The following is a 25,998-nucleotide window of genomic DNA, read 5'->3' on the forward strand; positions in this document are numbered from 1 at the left end:
TTGCTGTGTGTGAGTGTGTGTGTGTATTGTACACCTCATGTACTGAGGTGATTATTCTGCACCTGTTAATTACCTAGAATAATGTCAGGGTGGTTCATTATTCTATCCCACTAAAAAGTGATCTACCTTTATTAAGTGAACTAAGTGTGATGCTATTAACAGAGTCTAATGACATTATACTGGGAAATATGCATAATATAAATTGAAAACCTCTGACACTGAAGGCATTCAAAATACATTAAATGCAATAAAACTCCATGATCTGAGGTAACGTTGCCAGCCAGCAGACAAAGGCATAGGACACGTTTTAGGAGACAGTAATTGATTGTCTCAAGCTCAACTGGTATTGCAACAACAACAACAGCAACAACTTGCATTTATATAGGGTTTTATCAAAGTGCAACATGTCGTGTGGCAGTCAATCCTAGTGATTCGGTGGTAACAGCTGAAATTCAGGTTAAGAAACCCTAATCAGCATAATATTACTGACCTGATTTATTTTTGGGCCTGGCAAAAACACAAAAAACACACAGTTCACATTTCATACTGTCATAAAAAAAACGTGAAACCAAAATTATACGGATGACTGATTTATTTTCAAAAGAGAACCATTTTAAGATACGATTCCAGTGTGCTTGCCAAGGTTAAACTACTACAATGGGCAGTATAAAAATACATCCATGTGAATGAAGCTTTCATCACAGCTCAAGGTTTTCGGTACAGAACGCCGCCCCATGTGTCACGTATAAAACAGAGGCAACTTCTCCACTCTCCCATTCGCTGAACGATGTGTGGAGACTCACGCGCACCGCTTTACGCACCGCAATCCCTCTCTCACGGAACTGACAAATAGACCTACTAAGATACGTACGCACTGTAGGGAAGCATTTCATTTGTACAGTTGATCAGTGGGTACGCAATTATGGAGGAGAATGTGACTTTGTCTGGTCGCGATTATCTGGATTTACGCCTCTACGCGCAGAAACTTCTGAAGCATGGAAACCTCTCTTTTCCGGCTCACGCGAACACTACGGAGACGACAGTCCAGGAGGACAGCTTGGATGTGAACACGGACATATACTCCAAGGTGCTGGTCACTGTTATATACGTGATTCTGTTTGTAATCGGTTGTTTGGGAAACTCTATCACGCTATACACCTTACTCACAAAGAAATCTCTCCAAAACCTTCAGAGTACCGTTCACTATCACTTGGCGAGTCTCGCTGTTTCTGACCTACTCATCCTGATCCTGAGCATGCCAATCGAACTCTACAACTTTATCTGGGTCCACCATCCCTGGGCTTTCGGCGAAACTGTCTGCAAAGGTTATTACTTCCTCCGCGACGGCTGCTCGTATGCCACGGCATTTAACATCACCAGCCTGAGTGTGGAACGTTATATGGCCATCTGCCACCCATTCAAAGCTAAGAGCATCATGTCTCGTAGCCGGACCAAGAAGCTTATCAGCGGGATGTGGGTAGCCTCCTTCCTCCTGGCGACACCAATGCTCCTTACGATGGGACAGCGATCGGAAAACGCTGAGCATATTTGTACAACGATTGTGTCGCCAGTTACAACCAAGACAGTGATTCAGGTGAGTGAACAATTAGAACGGACCTGAGTGAAGACTCGCTCTCTGCTTTGTGTGCGTGCGTATCCGCTCTCTGTTTTGCATGCGTGCGTAATTTGATCAAAAATGATTAAGTGGCTGATAAATTACTGTAAGTGGTTGATTCATTTGAACTAGCGTTGGGGAAAGTGTACGTTCTAGGCTACCTTTAATGTAATTAAATTGTATGTAAAATCTACCCGCTGTATAACAACTCCTACAAGTGGTAATACACGTGCACTGCTTCGCCTGACTCTCTATATCAGCGCGAGAGATCGGAAGTGAGTAGGCTAATTGATCACTGTAAACCTTGACTGTATTTGGTGAGACCTGGAATCAGAATATTAATCGTCAAGACATTTGATGTTTTGCAATGTTACTCCAAAACTGCCAAAGGCCATATTCTCTGCAGAAGCTGATGGATAGTCCGACTGAGAGTGGCAGCCCTTTACCAATACTAGATGTACCGCAGAGCGGTACAAAATATGACCGCCGCCCAGTCCAGCACGTTTTCCACAAAAATAAGTCACGCTGAAAGGCATATATGATTCTAACTGTCTCACTGAATTGCATTATGCACACTCAATTCTCACTGGTATCTGCTAGACAAGTACCAAAACATGATTAGTTCATAGATTTCACATGTAAAATACATTTTATACACCCCACCCCCATCTTGCCTGTTTATAATTCTGAGAAATTCTTCAATTGTGTGCATGTGTGCGTGTACATGTTTATGCTTATGTGTGTGTGCGTGCATGTGCATGTGCTTGTGTGTTTGCCTGTTTATGTGCCTGTGTGTGTGCATGTGCATGCATGCGTATATATGTCTACTGTGTGAGTATGTGTCATACGTAGGATTACTGTGAATGTATGTGTGTGCGTGTGTATCTGTTTATGCACATGTGTGCATATGGAATGGGTTTACATGACCCCTGGAGGCAAACATACGCAAAAAATTGGTCATCCTAGGCCCTACGGTTCTCAATATATTCACAGAAAACTGTGTCTGCCCTACCCTCCTTTCGGGGGTCCAGTCCAGCGGGGCGGGGGGGCTACAGATCAAAACGAAAAGCGATGGTTCCATGCTATCCATGTGGGGTTACATGCCCACCAAGTTTCGTGAACCCCGGTCTTTCAGTGTCCCGGGAATCCTTGTTGGTGTACGGTCACTAAATGTACACATAAATTATTTTATTGTAAGGCCCCCCATGAACGAAAGTCCACAAAACTTGGCATGCATTCGGAGGGTGTCATAATGATCCTACACTTTCAATTTCGTGCAGTTTTGACCATGTCAGCCAGAGATATTGTGATGAAAACACCTAATGTTTTGCTTTTTAAGTTTTAACTAGGTGGCGCTATACATGAAATAAGTGGTAATGGGATAGGTTGACATGCCCCCTTAAGACCAACATACAAAAAAAGGTGGACCTCCTAGGCCCTACGGTTCTCGAGATATTCACAGAAAACTGTCTTCGGCCACCTACAGGCCAGTTGGTGTATAGTAACATAAATTAATTTATTGTGTGGCCCCCCATGAACGGAATTCCACGAAACTTGGCGTGCATTCAGAGGGTGTCATAATGATCCTACACTTTTGTACACTGTACACTGAAGTTTTGACTATGTTAGGTCACAGATACCTGCGATTACAACACCTAATTTTTACTTTTTTGTGTTTAACTAGGTGGCGCTATACATGAAATAAGTGGTTATGGAATGGGTTGACATGGCCCTTTGAGATCAACATACAAAAAAAATGGTCCTCCTAAACCCTACGGTTCTCGAGATATTCACAGAAAACTGTGTCTGCCCTACCCTCCTTTCGGGGGGTCCAGTCCAGCGGGGGGGCTACAGATCAAAACGAAAACAGGAGGTTCCATGCTATCCATGTGGGGTTACATGCCCACCAAGTTTCGTGTACCCCAGTCTTACAGTGTCCCGGGAATCCTTGACGGAAATGTGGACATGCGAAAAAAAAAAAAAATCTGACTAAACCTAGCAGTGCAGCGAAGCGGCGGTCAAATAGGTTTAGTCAGATTTTTTTTTTTTTTTTTTCGGGGCATGTCAACCCATCCCATTACCACTTATTTCATGTATAGCGCCACCTACAGTTGTTAAAAATTAAAAAGCAAAAAATTAGGTGTTTTCATCACAATATCTCTGGCTGACATGGTCAAAACTGCACGAAATTGAAAGTGTAGGATCATTATGACACCCTCTGAATGCATACTTTCGTTCATGGGGGGCCTTACAATAAAATAATTTATGTGTACATTTAGTGACCGTACACCAACAAGAATTCCCGGGACACTGAAAGACCGGGGTACATGAAACTTGGTGGGCATGTAACCCCACATGGATAGCATGGAACCATCGTTTTTCGTTTTGATCTGTAGCCCCCCCGCTGTACTGGACCCCCTGAAAGGAGGGTAGGGCAGACACAGTTTTCTGTGAATATCTTGAGAACCGTAGGGCCTAGGATGACCAATTTTTTCCGTATGTTTGCCTCCAGGGGTCATGTTATCCCATTCCATGTGCACACATGTGCATAAACAGATACACACGCACACACATACATTCACAGTAATCATACGTATGACACATACTCACAGAGTAGACATATGTACGCATGCATGCACATGCACAAACACACATACGCAGGCAAACACACAAGCACGCACACACACACACACACACACACACACACACACACACACACATAAACATAAACGTGTACACGCACACATGCACACAATTCAAGAATTTCTCAGAATTATGAACAGGCAAGATGGGGGTGGGGTTGTATAAAATTAATTAAGTGTGCTTGCAAAGCAGCACACTTATTGTTCTTCTTAAGTTTTATTATTATTATTATTATTATTATTATTATTCCCGTCTCCCTAATTTTTTGTCAGCTCTAGCGCCTAGGCCCTTTGAGACAGAGACACCGTTCCAACTTTAAAACGTCCGGTCAGTACCGGTGTAAGTTGGTCGCGAAGATGACGTCAGGTCCGCCATATTGGATTGAACAGAAAGCGAAACTAAATTTTCACAGGTCACAAATTTGGTCCGAACGCCACGAAACTTCACAAGCCTCATAAAAGTTACCGGAAGGATTTTTGATTTTCGAAAGCATTTGCCCGTCACAGCCAACCGAAATTGGCGGCGAAGCTCCGAAACAGGAAGTCGTCCATATCTCAGGAACATTGTCACATATCGATACCAAATTTTGTTTATGAACTGGGGACTCCAGTGTGAGGGTGCATAAGCTAAAAAATAAAAAAGAAATATTCCAAAAGTTTCCATCATTTGGCAAACCACCCATCCATATTTGGTAACTATCACCTTTCACATTTGCAGTTGTACCGCTATCACAATGCCTTCCAAGTATGCACAATCTCTCTGGGTAGCCTCAATGTCTCTGGGCAGCCTTGCCCAATCATGAAATCCTTGCTCTGCTCTGCTCTGATAGTATGGACTTACGAACTGAAATAGCAAGGAGAACAGTAGCTATATATAGCTTACATAATAGAGTTGTTTTCACATTGACGGTATTCAATTTAAATTTTTCCTTATTGTTAAATGTCATGATGGGAGAGTATTATTAAAAATGTTACAAGTATGCAAATTCATATGTTTACGGGAAATTAGGTTTTACTGGGTTGTTTTGTTGTAAAGACATGCAAGGCATTCTGGGCCATGTAATAAACAAACAGTGGTCGGCAGCGTTAACTTGATTTCCTGTATTAATATGAATAGGTGTTTCTGTAAACCTAGGGACAATAAACAGCTATCTCTGTTACAAAAACAAGCTGGTAATCGCTCATTGAAGAGGGAACTATGATAAAAAGATTGTTTTCCTAAAAGCATGGAGTTGACGAAAGAATAAACAAGCAATGTCACGTTAATGTTAAATAGCCTACCTATCTGAACGATAGGTGGTAACGTTGTATTACATTTCACTAGTGTAGCCTACTTGAAATACGGTGTGAGATTCACAAGTAAGGAAGGTGCAAATATTATGTAATTTATCATGGGAAATTATTGGAAATGTTATTTCTTGTTTATTCTAATTGCAAACCACACACATCCATTCGGAATCACACGTACACATTTAATACTGAAAGACTGTCATTTTGTTTATTTGATGTTGCTTAGCAACGGGGACAGACTTCAGAGCAAATATTCTAGAACAGAGCTTCAGAGAGACATGTTTTGAGTTTGTGGCCAAGAACCTAAAATATCGGTTTCCATGTGTATGTGCTGGATGGTGTGCATCCTTTATGAAAGTAAGTGTTTTATTAGTTAACGTTACAGACATAATGAGTCATGTTGTAGTGGTCAACATAAATGTGCCCCTTCTGTTATTAGAATGCTAAGCGGAGAAGCATGCTAAGCAGAGATTTAGTATCATTAATTTCTTGTGTGGCTAGCTATAGGGAGGAGATGTATGTTGCTAATTGGGATTTATCTTGTTTAGCGTAATGCCATGGTCATTTGATATGAGATGCTTGCACTCGTAACTTCGTCACTTGTAACTTTAGGACTGCTATTTATCTTTAGCCCTAAAAGTAGCACCTAAGTCTGTGACAGCTTAAAAGAAGTGGCGAGGACTCCTAACTCCTAACGCGATGTTTTGAAATGCTACTATTGTCTACAGGAGCTTCCAATCGTGAGGGAACTTGCATTGTAGGCATAACTAAGGGATGCAATAACACCACCAACAACCAAAACTAGCCTACTCATTGTCAACATGTACATTAAATGTAACGTTTCATGTGAATCAAATTAAAATGTTTTCTTTGCAAATGTAAGCATAGGCATATAGTGACAGATTAATTTAATAATGCTGCTGTGTGAATCACGGTAAGCGCGAATGAAGTGGCCACTTCTTAATGGGACTCACTGTATGGAAGTGGGCTAAGTAAAATAGAGATGTTTCAAATAAGATAAGGTTAATCAAAATTCTACGATATGCCCGCTTGACAACGGCAGAGATAGAACTGGCCTTTGGCCATAGCAACCATCCATTTAGAACGATTGGCCTTCATAGCAACCAAAGATCTGAGCTGTGTTGCAATGTGAGGCAAAGTATAGAAAGGTGATGAAATATACAGAGACAGGTCAAGAAATATAGTGCAATGTTGACAGTAGTATACAGGTGATTTACAGACGGTGGTTTAAAGTAAAATGAAGTATTCCTTTATTCTGAGATACATCTGAGATAGGCTACATCAATAGGCTCTCAAAACAACCCCAGGCTCACAAAACAATCCGAAACAGACATAAGGTCTTTATAGAGCAAATCCATATAGATTATTTGCCAAATAAACCAGTTAAACATAATTTGTGGGATGGAATATATAACATTCACACTCATAGCTCATATTTTTTTAAAATAAATCAGTGAAAAAGTATCCTGACAAACAAGCAGCTTTTTAATGCCTTGGTCATATTTCAATAATATAATAATATATTTCAATTCCTCTGTAGGTTACCTGATAGCCCAGTTTGAGAGGCGCAAGATGCGTGACATTATTTATTTTTGCAGCCAATCACTGCTGTCATTTTATTTTATTGATTTGATCTCAGTCATAGAAGCTAAATTCGAAGGCAGGCCAAAGGTAAAATCCAACGAACCGCATTCAACCCGCAAGCCAATAGTTGAATAGCCCTCTCCTAGAGCTTTTGAGATATTGCCACTGCTCCAACACTGAAAGGCACTGTTACAATGCCTGGATCAAGCCAGGTTCAGCATAGTGTATGCCACTGTCTGGACCGGACCAGGGCAAGCACACTTTCGCAGTTCCCACCGGAAATGCAGTCTAGTATTTAAATAAATGCCCTCAAAACTGGAGATAGGTCTTTTTACCCTGCATAGCAGTGTTATTGGGGAATTGCAATTACAAAATTCCCATTTGAAAGCATATCTTATTGTAAAATGAACTATGGTCCAGAAGGGGGCATCAGATTATATTTACCATGACAAGAGAAATGTTGGATTGAGAGTCAATCTCATTACAATGGTAGCATCGACCCTAAGGAAATGTTGGATTCAGAGTGGATCTCATGACAGGGGTAGCATCAACCCTAGAGAAATGTTGGATTGAGAGTGGATCTCATGAGCTGTGCTTAGCTCCATGGTTTTGAGTGGCATCAACATGGCATCAATCAACACAGCGGAGTGTCTGTAAACAGGCAGAGAGTGTAAAGGCAAGAGAGAGCGAGAGACACGACAAGAAAAGAGAAAGAGAGAACATTTCATACACAAAGGCAACTCAATGTGCTTGATTTGATCAAAACAGAGAATAGCAAACAGTAATAAATAAAAGCATGAGGGACAAATAAAAAATATTCAGTATATAAACGAGAAATTGAATTATATATTTAACATTCTTTAAAAAAACCCTGCAATGGTTAAAATAAATATAGAATAAATAAAACAGATTTAAAACAGGTCCATATTTCATGTGACATGGAAGTTAGTTCCAGAGCTAAATGTGGCTTCAGCATGTCTTGTCCTGACAGAGTGCTTTAGTAGTGCTACAGAGTGCTTTAGTAGTGCTACAGAGTACTTTAGTAGTGCTACAGAGTGCTTTAGTAGCGCTACAGAGTGCTTTAGTAGTGCTTTAGTAGTGCTACAGAGTGCTTTAAGAGTGCTACAGAGTGCTTTAGTAGTGCTACAGAGTGCTTTAGTAGCGCTACAGAGTGCTTTAAGAGTGCTACAGAGTGCTTTAAGAGTGCTTTAGTAGTGCTACAGAGTGCTTTAGTAGTGCTTTAAGAGTGCTTTAGTAGTGCTACAGAGTGCTTTAGTAGTGCTACAGAGTGCTTTAAGAGTGCTACAGAGTGCTTTAAGAGTGCTTTAGTAGTGCTACAGAGTGCTTTAGTAGTGCTACAGAGTGCTTTAAGAGTGCTTTAGTAGTGCTACAGAGTGCTTTAGTAGTGCTACAGAGTGCTTTAGTAGTGCTACAGAGTGCTTTAGTAGTGCTACAGAGTGCTTTAAGAGTGCTTTAGTAGTGCTACAGAGTGCTTTAGTAGTGCTTTAAGAGTGCTTTAGTAGTGCTACAGAGTGCTTTAGTAGTGCTACAGAGTGCTTTAAGAGTGCTACAGAGTGCTTTAAGAGTGCTTTAGTAGTGCTACAGAGTGCTTTAGTAGTGCTACAGAGTGCTTTAAGAGTGCTTTAGTAGTGCTACAGAGTGCTTTAGTAGCGCTACAGAGTGCTTTAGTAGTGCTACAGAGTGCTTTAGTAGTGCTACAGAGTGCTTTAAGAGTGCTTTAGTAGTGCTACAGAGTGCTTTAGTAGTGCTACAGAGTGCTTTAAGAGTGCTTTAAGAGTGCTTTAGTAGTGCTACAGAGTGCTTTAAGAGTGCTTTAAGAGTGCTTTAGTAGTGCTACAGAGTGCTTTAGTAGTGCTACAGAGTGCTTTAAGAGTGCTTTAGTAGTGCTAGAGAGTGCTTTAGTAGTGCTTTAGTAGTGCTACAGAGTGCTTTAGTAGCGCTACAGAGTGCTTTAGTAGTGCTTCTCCTGTGATCTGAGCTCTGGAAGGTCTGGGGTATGGAGACATCTCTAAGAGCTACTTTGGCCTATTTAGTGATTTTCAGACAAGCTGTGAGTTACTGCGACTGATGTGGTCAGTTCTTTTGGTTTTCGTGAGATTCCTTTGCACCACCTAGAGATGCTTGGTCATCTGTTTTTGGACGGACTGTAAAAGGTCTATTGCAGTAGTCAACCCCTCTTGAAATAAAAGTATTAAAAAGTTGTGTCATCTTTTGTCATAAGACCTCTTAGTCTAGCAATATTTTTAAAGGTGGTAAAACACTGATTTGGTTATTGCTTTCATGTGGCTGTTGAAGTTTAGATCACTGTCAATGACACAAAATGACTCTAAGCCTTTCTTCCTTTTTACTAAATATGATTACTTTAGTTTTGTCCTTGTTTCGCTGAAGAACGTTTTGAGACATCCAGTCGACGACTCGGTCGATGCATTGACAGAGTCAAGGTGACCATAATCATTAGGCAACAGAGCTAATTAGATTTGGCAACAGTGTAGCTATGCTAGTAGATCTGATTGTTTTTGATAATTTGTCCAAGTGGGAGCATATAGAGGTCGAATAAAAGCGGACCCAAAAGTGTTGCCCAGTGTTGTAGTCAGTACCTGAGAACCCAATCCAGTGTTCTAGTATGTACCTGAGAACCCAATCAGTGTTCTAATCTAGTGTATTACAATGCTGTGATCAACAGCACCAAATGCTGCACTACAGTCCATTAATACATGGACTGAAGTTTTGTTTACATTTGTATTGAAGCGTATGTCATGTTGAAGCGTATGTCATGTTGAATGTTGAAGCGTATGTCATGTTGAAGCATATATCATGATGAAGCGTGTGTCATGTTGAAGCGTATGTCATGTTGAAGCGTATGTCATGATGAAACGTATGTCATGTTAAGCGTGTGTCATGTTGAAGCGTGTGTCATGTTGAAGCATATGTCATGTTAAGCGTGTGTCATGTTGAAGCGTGTGTCATGTTGAAGCGTATGTCATGTTGAAGGGTATGTCATTTTGAAGCATATGTCATTTCAAATTCTGATAAGAGGCGTTTCAGTGCTGTGATTGCCACGGAAACCTGACTGAAAATGATCAAGACTATTAAGGTGATTAAGGTTGATTTAGAACTTTTTTTCAATAATTTGCCAATAAATTGTAGATTTAATATGGGCCTGTATGTTTAACGTGAAATCATCCACGTTTTATTTTTGATTAGGAGGGAGATGATGATGGGAGATGTTCATTGTTCATGATATCGATGGCATACTGATGATATAGTTGCATGATGATGTTTTGTATTTGTGCATTAAACATTGTATTTGGCCCACAATTAGCACCTGCCACTCATCACTCATCAATTGTGTAATAAACATATATGTTAATGAATTAAATAAACAATATTTAACTTCAGTTTGCTGAAATAGGTCTTCATTTACAAAGCATTTTAGGCCTTAATTTCAAGTGTTTATAATTAAAAATGTAACAAGTAATTTCTATGTGGTTAGTATATGAACTATGTTTTGATAGACATAGAAAATGTGCAGTATGTGTATTGTTATCATAATATGATGTTTTGGTCACATTGCACAGCCAAGATGGGGAGGTCTTTTCATGGACGGCATGATGTCTCTTATCCTGCCACAGTTCATTTGCAGTAAAAACTATCTGAAATATGTTTGCTGTGTGTGCATCCATGATGGCCTTAATTCACTGCTTACAGTGCGCATTATGCACATGTGCAGTGTTTGCTTTTGGATGTGCTTTTTTAATGCAGGAAATGGACTGGGAACAGTCCCTGACTCTTCCTAAAAACATACACATCTCTCCATGGCTGTACCTGAGGGTGGGTGGGTGTGAAACAGACACATCTCTCCATGGCTGTACCTGAGGGTGGGTGGGTGTGAAACAGACACATCTCTCCATAGCTGTACCTGAGGGTGGGTGGGTGTTTTCGAGAGGAAGAGTGATCCGTGGATCCGTGGTTTCCCAAAGCCTTCTTAACAACACATCAATCATAGGTGTTAGGCTACTTTAAGAAACGCCTTAATATTTTGAGGTGCTCCCAAAACATCCTTAAGGTATATATTCCTTCTTATACCTTCTGAAGAGATACTGCACTTTCTAAGCTGCACCTCAGAGTTAAAAATAATATTGTATAGTCTTGAAATGTAATGAAATGTGTGAGTAATATGGGAGCCAGCCACCCATCCATTATGGCATATTATCACCTGCTCCAATCTGAGTCATGTCCATTATCCATATCTCATGCTTGGCCAAACCTGTGTGAATGCCAGTAATGATGTTAGACAAAAAATACTCAACCTCCGACTTAAGATATACAACGGAGGGTTTCTCTCAGGGCAACTTTTAAAAGATGGTTTACCTTTCTTTATAAAACACTAAGACACAATGTTATTTTGGATTTAGTTTGAGATAGAGAGAAGTTTGAGTGACAGGGAAATGGAGACTGAGGTAAAGATACTGAGTTGGCTAAAAAGATGAGAATTGTGCATGAGAATACTGAGTTGGCTAAAAAAGATGAGAATTGTGCATGAGATACAGACGGTTTCGTTCCTGAGGTACAGTGAGTCCCAGTTAAGTTTGGACGGGTTCCTTCATGAATCACGCACCCCATTTTCTCAGCAGAAATGGCACAAACTGCAGTTGACACAAACAACCACAAGGTGTCACTTGGGAGTTCTGCCACTACTATTTTTGATGCGACTTGACTTAACTGCTTCCATGACGCAGTGAGCCATTACCAAACATATATGATAATACAATAGTGTGAGTTTATATATCTTATACCCTATTTGTCACGGTTACTTATAGATGTGATAGTGTAACGATAAGCGCATGAGACTTTCAGCGGGGGCACGGCACTTAAGCGCATGAGACTTTCAGCGGGGGCACAGCACTTACACTTAAACAGACAAAACATTCTAATATGAAAATGTAGATGCAGTTGTTGTAAAATGGTGCAGCTCCTTTAAGAAAGCCCCGTGCGCAGGGATGGAAAGAGAGAAAGCGAGAGGGGATGTGTGTTAGAACTTAGATGCGTGTGGAAAAAGTAGACGTGCTGTTGAGACTGGAGCGAGTCATATTCAAAATAATGCAAAAAATAAATCTGCAGATAAAACCAATTATCCTCATTCATTGCAACCGCAGCATGCCTGCTTGCCGACGTTCAAACGAAAAAGATATCAAAGCACCTTTTGCGTTTGAATGTAGCACGATTTTTTTTTAAACAGCTGGACAAATGATTTAGCTAATAGATTATAGCCTGCACACCAGCAATTGTTGAACATTTACCTGTACAAGACAGTAGCCCAGCCTAACAAGCATGTTGCATGTTGTAGGCCTACTGTAGAAATTTCACTTAAATTGCAACCGCAACATGCCTACTTGCCGACGTTCAACGAACGACAACGAAAAAGATATCAAAGCAACAAGAGGGTTGAGTCTGAATGACCGAGTTCAGACTCATATTGCTCCTCATAACCATCTATAAAAAAAATAAATATATTTTCTTTTTGAGCACGTCCGAATCCCAGGACATAACGCACTGGACCTTATAATAGGCTCGAGATATAATTCCAAAGGGGGCAGATAGGGGCCTACTGCACTTAAAACTTAAAAAGATTGAACGAAGCTTCCCGAAATTTGAAATTGCAATCAGTGACTGGCATCGGGTGAAGCTTTTCGAAGTTGAACAGGCTATTAAAAACTATTTGCGCACCTCAATGTCACAGGAGAGACTGGGCTCTCCCTTCTATGAATTGAAAAAGACGTTATGCTACCTGCAAACTGGCCTATGATTTCATTGCTGAGTTTGCGGCAAAGCAAGACAATGTTTTTTCAGTTGAGTCAGGATATGGCGAGTCAGTGTCATTTATTTGTCCAATGTTAGCCTACAGACCAGTTTCCATAGTGCACATCTTATCAACAGTTTGAATGTCGTGTGTGTTTCTGCTCATTGACAAATACCGTTCAGCACAATGATTCATGCCCAATTAATTTCCCCTGTTAAAGTGTTCGCCTTTGTTACACTATTTGGTTTCGTGATGTAGCCTATGATAAACACCATATGGCCAAATATGTGACTCAGCTAATGTTATAGGCTATACAATTTCCCCTCTTAATGACAAGCTGGTGTAGCTTATTAGACTAGGCTACTAAAATGCACCGACGGTAGCCTTGGCTATATGTAAAGTAAGCTATCGCATGATTTCATGCACGTAAGTTCATGCATCTGTCAAGTTCGCACAGGGCCTCGCACCATCTGTTAAGTTCGCACAGGGCCTCGCACCCCCTTGCGACAGCCCTGCAGCTCCTCCTAAGACAGCGAGGAAAAAGTTAAAATATGCGAAATAAACCCGGGAAAAGTTGACAGGTTTGTTTCGGTCCCGGTGATTATTTGTGAAATTGTGCAAACGACAGCCTTTTCAAGGCATTTCAAGGAAGGTGTCGTAGAATGCAAGCTCCCAAATTGACCCAGTAGCCTACAGAAGGCATCAATACATTGTTGGGACTGGGGAGGGTCATGCGTTTTTTCTCAATCACTTTGGAGGGTCATAGAAAAATTTCTTGCTGGCGAGGGAGGGTCACGTCTTTTTTGACTAACGCTCCCAAAACTTCTCTGGTAGCCCCTTAAATAAATAACGAACAGTCCCTAATTGATTATAGCCTGTAGGCCTATGCAGCAATTGTGCACATTTACCTGTACAGGACATTGACAGTAGCCCAGCCTAACGAGCAGATGTTGCAAAATACATCAAAAGACGCAATTAATCAGAAATAAATAATGTAATCTGCATCACTTTATTTAACAAACTGCAAGCAACAAGAGGGTTGAGTTCGCTGTGAGGCCAAACCCAAGAGCAGAGCCTATCTGTTAAGCCACTCGATAGGCTATATGGTAACGAGCTGTGTGCGCCTGGAAAGACAATAGAAGATGCTTTCTAAATAGCACAGCGAAGACGGCTCTGGTCATCCCATACCCTCCCCCCACTTCCTGTAGCCTACCATTATGACTTGTTGCCGTTTTGGGACATTAAGCTTTTTCACGTTAAGCCCCCCTCCCCCACCCCCTTCTTTCACAAGCAGTGGGGGAGCGCGGGGCACAAAGTAACACTTTTTGGTAGACAAAGGAGGGTTCTCTGCTCTTCTGTCGTTTGGCGACAATCCGGTGCAACCAGGCCAGGACAGATATTTTAGAGAGAAGGAGAGACGCCGGTGCAGCTCAGATGTCTTCTTAATTGTCTTTATTCTTTAGTAAAAGGTGCAGAACATTATTAAACTTTGACTAACGTTTCGACGTGTCGATGTTTTTGACTAACGAACATCGAAACGTAGTCAAAGTTTAATAATGTTCTGCACCTTTTACTAAAGAATAAAGAAAATTAAGAAGACATCTGAGCTGCACCGGCGTCTCTCCTTCTCTCTAACACTTTTTGTCTTTGGCTAAATATTTCTAAAATCATTTGAGTTTCACTAGTCACATGTTTTAACAAGCAACACTTCTTATTGAACTAATAACAGACGTGTGTCGAAAATTGACTTTATTTTCCATACGGAGAAATAACATATGCAGAGTCTAACCAAGGTCAATCTTGCCAAAAAAGCCCTCAAACCTGAAAACACATGAGGCAAAAGTGCAAAACATCACAAAACTAACTAAACTAACACGCCCATATTTTTGTATTGCAATCATTGTAGCCTACAGTTGTAACAGCGCGTAACAGTCGTTTTACTCCCCGTATGCGCTCATTACAAAGAACGTTTAACGTGTCCCAAAAACAGCTATCAACTTATCACCAAACGTCTTATAAACAAGTATTGCCAGGAGCAACACCTTGCAAAAAATGATAACAATAGGCCTAGGTCTTTATATGGCTCTGCTCCTGCTTAGATTTGAACTCAGACTCGACCGTCAGACAACGCTATCTGCTTCGAGTAGGCCTATTGGGTAGGACTGTAGCCTACACTGGTTGCTGTGGCACAGTCTTGAGTGACCGAATTAGTTTTCCTTTGTCATATGAATGCTGTCATTTTGTTAACATTACTGTTAAGGAGATGCTGTAGGCAAAGGCTATATTTAACATCGTTAGTGTAGTAAAACAAATCAGAACTATTCACGAGGTGTTTGGGCAGCATATTTATGTTCTGTTAGTAAGCGAACTTCTCATGACTGCCGACAAAGTAGCCTACTGCCAGCTGACGAAGCTCTCATTTTAAAACATTACTGAGAGACAGGCACTGTACAATCAAGACATCTTGCCACTGAATCCAAAACTATGTTTAACATTATGTATAAAGCTAGGCTACAGTGGACTAGCATGTTGCAGGGGCTGCTAAAAACACAGAGAAACTGCCCTTGCTGTCAAATGCTCCGTCCGGTTCGACCGTGGAACGCCACAGCGGACTATGCTGCCCCCAAGCGGCTGCAGTTGTACTTACATTTCACCCAGCTGCGTGAATCACCTTGATGGTGAATGAAGTGTCAATTCTTAACTGGGACCCACTGTAAAGATACTGAATTGGCTAAAAAAGATGAGAATTGTGCATGAGATACAGACGGTTTCGTTCCTGAGGTAAAGATACTGAATTGGCTAAAAAAGATGAGAATTGTGCATGAGATACAGACGGTTTCACTCCTGCTCTCCTTGCAGTTGCTGGCTGGTGCCATTGTGATACAGCAGCAGTTTAAAATTGACCATGAAATGAGTCTCCGTGCTTGTACAACATGAACAGATATAAATACATGCACTAGTGATGTAGACCTCATAGGGTGTGTTTGGTTTCTCCCAGAAGAATCAAGAAAAGTAACGAAGCAGACACATTAGATGGACATATTTGATTATTAATATTAATATTTGATTACCTTGGCCCACTGGTTAGCACTCTGGACTTGTAACCGGAGGATTGCCGGTTCGAGCCCCGACCAGTGGGCCGCGGCTGAAGTGCCCTTGAGCAAGGCACCTAACCCCTCACTGCTCCCAGAGCGCCGCCGTTGAAGCAGGCAGCTCACTGCGCCGGGATTAGTGTGTGCTTCACCTCACTGTGTGTACACTGTGTGCTGTTTGTGTTTCACTAATTCACCGATTGGGTTAAATGCAGAGACCAAATTTCCCTCACGGGATCAAAAAAGTATATATACTCATACTTATATTATACTCATACTATATATACTCATACTTATATTATACTCATACTATATATACTCATACTTATACTTGATGACCTTCTGCCCAGTTCCAACCATGAACTCTCCTTCTGTGGCGTTTGTTGGTGATTGTTTACAAATATAATATAATATTCTATAACAATAATTAGAATGTCATTTTCTGACCCTATAGCCTAACTAATACAACTGTAGTCTGCTTCCCCATTTGTCAATGGCAATATCCGGGCCCTGTCCAAATGAGTCATGAGAAATGAACCCATAGCATCTACACACGCATGAGTCCAATGCCTTATTGTGCCGGTGAATGAGCTGTATTCTGTCTGGTGTTCTTGCTACAAAGCACCCTGGTTTGAGTATCCAGACACGTTTTCTAGTGTTCTATTCGGTACCAAGCAAACTAAGGAGTTTGTGAGTCCAGAAAAGACGCCATGTGGTTGGAGATGCTTAGAGGGTAAAGAAGTTGATGAACTGTCTCTGAATGTTTGTCGTGAGAAGCTTCAAGCTATGTGGATAAAGTTGTGGAAGAGTGGTCAGAAAATCACATGCGTAGGTGCTTCTTGACTTCCGTTTTTCATTGTTTCATTTGTTCATGTTTTCGTTTTCTTGCCGTGAGCTCCTCAGTGTCAGTGACATTGACACTGCTACAGTAGCTGCTGGTTGATCCAGACACAGTATAAATGAACCTCCCCGTTTTACAAACTTACTGAATATGGGGTGGGGGAGAGCCAGTCATTCTTTATTCCTTCAGAAATGTCATAATTATCAGTTTGCTCCATCTGAATTCTTTATTCTTAGTTTTTGTCAGATGCTTCTGAAATTGTGTGGCAGATGCATTTTTCTGATCTTTTTGGACTCTTTGATATCCTTATAGGATGATGATTTCTTTAATGATTTATGATTAAAAGTCAATTTAAAAAAAAATCTCACAGTCCATGGGCATTCCAAGCAACTCAGCGGGCCTTATTTCCGCGATCATAAACCCAGCAAAGCGAATCATTATCCCAATGCAAAGCTTTTTCCCTAAGGCCCTCTTGTCAGTCAATAGTGAGTAAGTAATTAACTGTATAACTTTGTTGTTGCCTATGACACCACGGTGAAGTTAATTGCACTTTGCCTATGAGTGCAAATAATAGATGAGTGCAGATGTGTGTAGCCTATACTCTGCTAGGTTTTAATAAAGCAAGGTTCAGTGGAATACCTGTTCCATACGGTCTTGTGTGCAAGCAGATTCCTTCAAATGCCGCTGACTATCAAAATACCGAATCACTGTTTGAAGTCGCGCTGCTTGCTGTTAAAGGGAATGACAGATTGATGACAAAACACACCCATGACTGATTAAGAAACATAAGAGCCGCCTTTTTGCGCCAGGCACCTGACGTTTGATAACAAAACCACCCTGAATGTGGACTGGACAATGCATTTAAATGAATTTAAGCTATTTGCTAGTGACTGTGCGTTGTAGATCGCTAAAACAGGGCCCAGGGTGCGCTACTGACCGTGCATTTTAGATCAGTAAACAGGGCCCAGCGTGTGCTAATGACCGTGGGTTGTAGATCGCTAAAACAGGGCCCAGCGTGTGATAGTGATCGTGCGTTGTAGATCGCTAAAATAGGGCCCAGTGTGTGATAGTGACCGTGCGTTTTAGATCGCTAAAATAGGGCCCAGCGTGTGATAGTGACCGTGCGCTTTAGATCGCTAAAATAGGGCCCAGTATGTGATAGTGACCGTGCGTTTTAGATCGCTAAAATAGGGCCCAGCGTGTGATAGTGACTGCGTTTTAGATCGCTAAAATAGGGCCCAGCGTGTGTGAGAGAGTAGAGGATGGAGAGAATGCATGAACTCTGGACAGATGGAGGAATAAAATGGCACATGTGTAGCATCCCAACGTTTGGAGTTTGGAGTCAAAGCTGCAGTGTGTTATACAGTAGTGGGTTTTTTGTACACATAAATATCTGACATCTAAATAAATCCTTGCAGATAATGTCATGCATGATTGTTTTGGAAAACCACGGAGTTTGTTGTTTTCTTCATGGCCAGTTGTAGCTCCCTGGTTCTCTCAGCTGCTTCATGGCCAGTTGTAGCTCCCTGGACAGCCCTACGGGCTGGATTCTCTCAGCTGCTTCATATGACACGTCTGCTCCAGCACAAGAATATCTTCATTGGGCACCTATTGTTTCATGTCCTTTAAATCAACACTTCCACTTGCAGTTTTTTCATATTAGACTTAGTCCAATAGATAATGTACATATTAGACTCAGTCCAATAGATAATGTACATCAGATGATTGCTAATTTCATATTAGACTTAGTCCAATATATAATGTACATACAGTATTAGACTTAGTCCAATAGATAATGTACATATTAGACTTAGTCCAATAGATAATGTACATATTAGACTCAGTCCAATGGATAATGTACATCAGGTGATCACTAATGGTAGCCTGTGGGCCACATGTGGCCCAGAAGCCACTTATGAGTGGCCCAGCCCATGGTACTGTATGAAGAGTTAAACTGCTAGAGTGGGCAGATGGTGCTCAGAGTGGCCAAACCAAAAGGTCTCATCTCACACAGAAAGGTCATATGCATTTCTTGATGTGTCTGTGCCATACATGACCAAAAGGAACATTTGGATAAACATGACTTGTTTTTCAGTACTTTCATTCCTGTTTTTGTCATTACCTGCTGCTTACCAGCCACTAAAAAATGTCTTGAAAATGTCCAGCTAAATGTCATTTTATGTTATTGTAACGTCGGCGCACAAGACATTGTTAGCGTTCTCCCACGCCGGGCATGCTGGGATACGGGAGCGAACATTTGGGGGTTTATGTCTGTATTTCTCCTTAGTTTTGAGTCTAAAGTTCTGCCTCTTTCGGTTCTGGGCCTGACGCGGCCCGCTGTGTGTTACATGCTGCATTGTGTGCTTTGTGACAATAAACAAGTTCATGAAACTCTGGCTCTTGAGAGCTCTGGAGATCTTGCCGGAAGAGGGGCCTGAAAGCGTTCGCGGAGAGGCCGCGACGCGTGAGCAGAGCCGAGGGAGAGCGGCGAGGAAGAGGTTCCTGGACGACAGACGGTTGGCAGAGGCGCTGGGGGCAGCGAACTCACGACGGTGGGGCAGCTTCGATGGAAAGGCCCTCTAAACTCTGAACTTTAAAACGTTTGGGTGCGTGTGAGAGGCACCGTGCTGTGTGGGCGCCTGTTCTAGTTGGCCTGTTGGCCGGCGCCTTTTAAAAAAAAAAAAAAAAAAAATTGTTGTGTAGAGTTCGATAGCATGGCCATCTCGGGGGTCGTGCCTTCGCTGAGGCCGCGAGGGAGTGGAACGGGCCGGGAGCAGAGCAGGACAGCTCCACGAGGAGGGACGCCGAAGGCGGTAGCTGCAGCGGGAGAGCTCAGCGCGGTTCGGTTGCTGCGGAGTCGGTGCCTGTCTGTCCTGGTCGGTGAATCGACGGAGCGGAGTGGCGTTGGTGCAGCTTCATCTGACCCCCCTCGAACCCCGGAGCTTGGTACAGTGTCGACGGTTGAAAAGGCCACCTAGGGCCCCGCCAGGAGAGGAGGAGTGCCGCGGTGACACGCCGCGGAAAGTGCATCCTGAGGGCGGCTGCTGAGAGGGAGCTGGTGACGAGCGGGACGGCCACGTGGCTGTTAGCACGCCCGCACTGGACTGCTAGCAGCGTGGCTCCCCGTTGAGTGAGCTCCTGCGGTGTGCACCCCACGCGAGTTGGCGGTACTGTCGCACGGGACTGAGTGGCGGGCGACGAGCGCCGAAGTTAGCATGTGGCTACCTCGTGGTCATTGCCGAGGACGGCAATGGCTTGTTGGGGGAGCTATGTAACGTCGCCGCACAAGACATTGTTAGCGTTCTCCCACGCAGGGCATGCTGGGATACGGGAGCGAACATTTGGGGTTTATGTCTGTATTTCTCCTTAGTTTTGAGTCTAATGTTTAGCGTCTTTGTTGTAACATGTTTCCCTTTTAGTTCTCCCTCGTGTGTGATCCTTTTTGTGTGGGGGGCTGCGTCCACCCCTTTATGTGTAGTGTGTGTGTGTGTACTTGACCTGCTCCGTGTGTATCGTTTTCTGGGTCTGTGTCCCTGCTCTCGTTCTCAGCTAATAAACCTTTTGATTGGACAACTGTGTGTGTCGCTATCAAATCGTTACATTATGTTAGAAACTCTTGCCCAACTGAATGTGTAATTGAATAGCCCTAGCCATTACAAGTTTGATGTTCTAAAAGTGATCACCTACAGCTAATGTTACTGAGATTTAGACTAAATCAAATAATGAATGGTGCTAATACACAACTCAATTGTGTATTCATTTTGTATGACAACTATCCAAATGAAAATGTACTGTATAAAGGCCAGATATTCCATCTCTATTGGACACGAGAGCTCAAGAATGCATTTTCTCAGTCTTTGTAATTGTTGTCACAAAGGGTTAGTTGGTAGGGATTTTTATATTTCAGTTTTCATCTATACAATGTCCTGCCAGTGTCCTTGGAGAGATCTGTCTGAAAGGAATTAGAATTCAGGATGTGTCAGGTCATTATAGATTTAGTGGATGTTTTTAGTGTTATTTTATGCTGTCCTGCTGAACCAACTTGTTACTACCAAGACAAAAGGAACTCCACACAGACACACACACACACACACACACACACACACACACACACACACACACAAGCCATCACCATCAAAGTGGTAGCAGCTGGAAGCCAGAGTGACAGCAGGACCTGTAGGTCAGGCGATAGCACCATGCTAATCACAGCAGGGAGATGCCATTTACAATATGGAGGATCTGTTATTCCTCTGGCCAGCCTGCTCACTGGGCACCCTGGGGGTGGATATCAAGCCATCAGACCCACCGTCCAGCAGAGGGGAATGACAATCTGGGGGAAAAAAAGGTAAATTTGAGCTCTCCTGATGGTTTAATTTGTGAAAGGCTTTTGTGGAGCCAGGACACAATGCACTGTCCATCAGACACACAGCCAGAATGAAGGACATCACAAATAATGATGCTTAATGTTTTTGTGGTGATTGCAATCACACTGTTGTTGATAAAAAGTCATGCTCTCATAACATGATCTTTGGTCAGTGTGCACTCCCAGTACGGGGCACTTGGAGTATACTTGGCCGAGAAACCTGATTTACATTTACATTAATGATTTACATTGATCGCCGGACGATTTTCAAAACCCAGTGTGGCCCTTGAGCCAAACAGTTTACCCATCCCTGTGCTAGCTGGAGTCTATTGGGAATAAAGTTGGTATTGTCATACTGCTGTTGTCATTCAACATACAGTACAATACAGTAGTCACAAATTGTGTCATAGATGTGTTAACTGTCATTTCATTAGGCCATAACTAGGGCTGTCAATCGATTAATCTAATTAATTACATACTCTGTGATTAATTAATCTAAATGAATTGCATGCATCAAATTTTGCTATGAACATCTTAAAAACAAGTTTGGCAGATGAGTGAATCAATAAAGAGCCAAACCAACATTATAGACTTTAAAGTTCAACGTCTCTCTCTTTAATTATAACAATGAAGAGCCAAACCAACATTATAGACTTTAAAGTTCAACGTCTCTCTCTTTTATTATAACAATGAAGAGCCAAACCAACATTATAGACTTTAAAGTTCAACGTCTCTCTCTTTTATTATCATTTTCCCTTTGGCTCAGGCATCAGCGTGTCTGGTGTCAGATTTTTAGCATGATAAATGCAAATGACTGAAGTTACCACTCACTGTCAATGACATGTGCAGAGTAGGCTACCCTAACACCAAGCTAATGTGCAGAGTAGGCTACCCTAACACCAAGCTAATGTGCAGAGTAGGCTACCCTAACACCAAGCTAATGTGCAGAGTAGGCTACCCTAACACCAAGCTAATGTGCCAAGGTAATGTGCAGAGTAGGCTACCCTAACACCAAGGTAATGTGTGGCCCCCTATGATTTATCCTTTTTTGACCATTCAAACATGTAGATTTTTATTCACATAATCACTAGGTTGTTGCCTTTTCTATCCAGTAGGTGGCAGTCCAGGAGAAGAAATAGAGCAGTTCAAGAAATTAAACTAAACAGTAGAAAAAAACAAGTGCAAACGGAAATGTAGTGTACGAAGTTATTGGAATGGAAATAATTGTAACCACTTTCAACAAATGTAGTCAATTTATTAACTCATTGAATGCCAAGCTGTTTTCGGGAGCTTTGTCCTAGTGCCAGCAATCTAGACCATTGTTGATGATTTTTGTACAGCCACAGCATATTCTGTGTTATAGCTATGAACACATACAATAGCTCGATTAAAAGGTGAGACTTTAAGCTCTCGGTGGGTGCAAACCGTGTATTTCTACACGCCTCTGTTCCTGAGAAATCCCAAGCTAAACAGTGGCTAGTTTTCATCAAAATCGCTGTTTTTTTCTAGAAATGGAGATATAACGTCTTTCATGAAATATGAAGTGTTGCCTGTTACTTACTTGTGTAAACTTTCCGGGAAGTGATCAGCGAGACCTGGCGAGACTGCCACTGATAGACCCATAGACATAATATACTATAGACGCTGCATCGACCACTACTCCCTACTAGCGCTGACGAGACGTGGAGCCGCCATCTTGGATCGGTCATCCACTCCACTCAGTGTAATCTGTTTGGCTGGTGCAATGAGCTGTCAGCGCATTAAATTATTCATACCTCACTGAATACCGAACAGATTTTCACACGTTTTTTTTTTTGCTGCAAAGGTCATACATGTAGCTATGATACAGGCCACATTGTTTGAAAATACAAAATACAACAAATAGTACGGTAATGTTAAATCTTACTTGTGAAAAGTAAATCCCCGATTTGTATGGTCCGCCGATTTGAGCAGGAACATGCTGCACAGTGCTGTCATCTTGTGTTTTCTGCTGCAACGCAACGAGTTGACCGGTCCAAGATGGCAGCCACATTTCTTGTTTCCAGCAGCCAATGCAGCGTCTATGTATATTATGTCTATGGATAGACCCACGAAAATGGCCTGGTTTTGACCTGATGTGCATGCGTCACTGATTCGACCCAAAGCGGCAACCGAGTTATGATAAAATGTCCAGATTGTGCGTTTTCATGAGTTTTCGATCGTCATATATTTAATTTCCATTCATCACAGAGTTCCCAAAATCACATATAAGGTGTGTTAGAGTGTCTAGTTTCGTAATTTAAAAAAAAAGCTAAAAACGTAATATTACGTTTTTGGCACTCAACGCATGGCACTCAATGAGTTAAGGGAGCTGGTCAGTTAGTTAGTCGGTCATAGGGTAGGCTCAGCAAAACATTAGCAAAGTTAACTGGCTAAAGGCTGGCAGCTAACATTATTATCATCAAGAGGTGTGCTAACTCGTAGGCCTAACTCCGGATTGTTTTGCATTGAGGTGCTACTCCAGACTTGATGAACTCCTATGGTAGGCAACGGAAATTCCTTACTGCAGAAATAGTAGATTGATGCTCCTGTCAACAGTATTGGTCTCGGCATTCTTTTTAAAATGTAGGCTAAAAGTTTTATTCAAAGCAGTACTTTCTCGTCTGCCTTCTTCAGTCACGATAGCCAGACTGACTGCACTGGGTCAAATGTCACTATGAAATGCGATTAATCATGCGATTACATTTTTTAACACGTTATTATTTCTGTAATTAATTACTCAAAATGAACATGTTATTTTGACAGCCCTAGCCATAACTTAATCGTACTATAATATTTGAATATTCAATGAAATAGGGTGTTAGAAGTTACCAACTGGCATGTATTTCCTGTACATCGCCAGAAAGTAGGTGTTGCAAAACATGACATTGTGATATTCAGGATATTCTGAAGACTTTTTTTCTGATAGACCAATGTTTGCAATTAATTAGTCACTTTATATTGAGGTTTGACAGCAACTGGACAAAAAGTCAAATTATTATCTATGAAACGACCCAATATTTGATTTTACTAGAGTGGTCTGATGGCAAAAGTTCCCAAGCTGCGTGGGAGGAAGTCAAAGTGATCCAAGGGAAACGTTTCTGGGACGCCAGACATTGGAAACAGAACTGGCAACGCTCGCGGAACCGAGGGTCGTTCAGTCCAACTGGAGGAGTGTGTGTGCCAGGCCTCAATGGCAGCCAGCATGGGCTAACCAGTACCCTGTGCACGAGAGGGAGTCTGGGGCTGTTAGGGGCAACAGGGCTTTGCTCTGGTTGGGGCTGTTAGGGGCAACAGGGCTTTGCTCTGATTGGTGTGGTTTTGGTTGGACTGGAATCAGCTGGTACACATCATCATGCCAGAGAGATATCTTGTACATTCATTCATTTGTATACAATGACTTTGATAAAGGTCTGTATGTTGACCTCTCTCCCCATATACCTCTGCAGTCTGCAGTACAAGAGCTGTAACACGGCTGGACGCGGATTTGACAAATGTGAATTGCTAGCTTGGTGTTGATACAGATGTCCCCCTACAGAGCACAGGAGATATCCAAGCCAGACAGAAGAGATCTGTGCATTCAATCCCATCCCAGTGCTCCGGTCAAGCCTTACCAGGACACAGGGGGGTCAGAATACCATTATATCAGTTGGGCTTGGGCCTCCATTTGATATTTCTCTGAGAAGAGAAATGGTGTGACCGCAGTAGCAGCAGGAGAATGTGTTAGTACTGTATGTCTGGCTGACCTCAGAGAGAGTTTCTGGCTCTGTGCAGAATCTATACTGGGCTAATGGAAGGGGGGGGGGATAAGTTGCCCGTAATGTTCCTTTAAATCTCACCCCCAAATCAGACCATGACAGCTTCAATCTCAGGGTACAGAACACAATTCAATTTTATCGACTGGCACTGGCCAGTCTTTGATGTCGGGGTGAAATCGATCTTCAGACTTCCGACTCCACCCGAATGTGCGGGGCTTCTCCTCAGCGCCTGAAGTCTCTGGGGCAGCAATTGAATTCAGTGTTACATGGATTTAATGTGAATGAATCTTTTGGGTTTACCTGCTGAGCTGATAATCAAGGCTGTTTGTTGGTGTCCCTGGGAGAGTTGGCAACTACGAGGTATTAAGTTGCATTGTAGCAGAAGGTGCACACACACATCCAACTTAGTACAGGTGCAGGGTAAAGTAGATCCGTGAAATAAAGAAAAAGTACCCGCACCCTGTTGCTGCTGCACCTGACCTGCACCTGACGAAGACCAACATTGGTCGAAACATTGTGTAATAAATCACTTCGGGAGCAGCAGCAACATATTAAGTGTCGTTGTGCACATATGAAAGCCGTAACACATAGAAGAGAGATCTCTGGACTCTGTTCATGCTTGAAAAGACTCTACGGGCCCGAGCTCGGGTGCGATACAGGAAGCTACATCAAGGTGGGCGAGACCTCTCCGATGAAGTGAATTTGAATTAACCAATCACATGCAACTAGTGTTAAATTCTGCTTTATCTATCTATCTATCTTTTATTATGTTGGCCTGAATCTGCCCACTTGTCTGTCTGACTCCGCCCTAAAAATACGCTGTCACACTGTTGTCAAATGCTGCCTGGTGTACTCCATACACACTAGTGAAGACTCCATACTCCATACACACTAGTGAAGACTCCATACTCCATACACACTAGTGAAGACTCCATACTCCATACACACTAGTG

General features: G+C 42.2%; 1 protein-coding gene across 1 annotated transcript in view; it reads left to right on the forward strand.

Moving 5' to 3' along the window:
- The first annotated feature begins 798 nt into the window (after positions 1 to 798).
- ntsr1 (neurotensin receptor 1 (high affinity)) overlaps positions 799 to 25,998 on the forward strand; it is a 71,333-nt gene continuing 46,133 nt past the window's right edge. The window contains exon 1 of the mRNA XM_042097819.1: positions 799 to 1,594. Coding sequence (XP_041953753.1) covers positions 923 to 1,594 — 672 coding nt within the window. The 5' untranslated portion in view covers positions 799 to 922. The remainder of the gene's footprint in view (positions 1,595 to 25,998) is intronic.

The sequence above is a fragment of the Alosa sapidissima genome, chromosome 7 (genome assembly GCF_018492685.1).
Source record: "Alosa sapidissima isolate fAloSap1 chromosome 7, fAloSap1.pri, whole genome shotgun sequence".
Taxonomy (NCBI): domain Eukaryota; kingdom Metazoa; phylum Chordata; class Actinopteri; order Clupeiformes; family Clupeidae; genus Alosa; species Alosa sapidissima.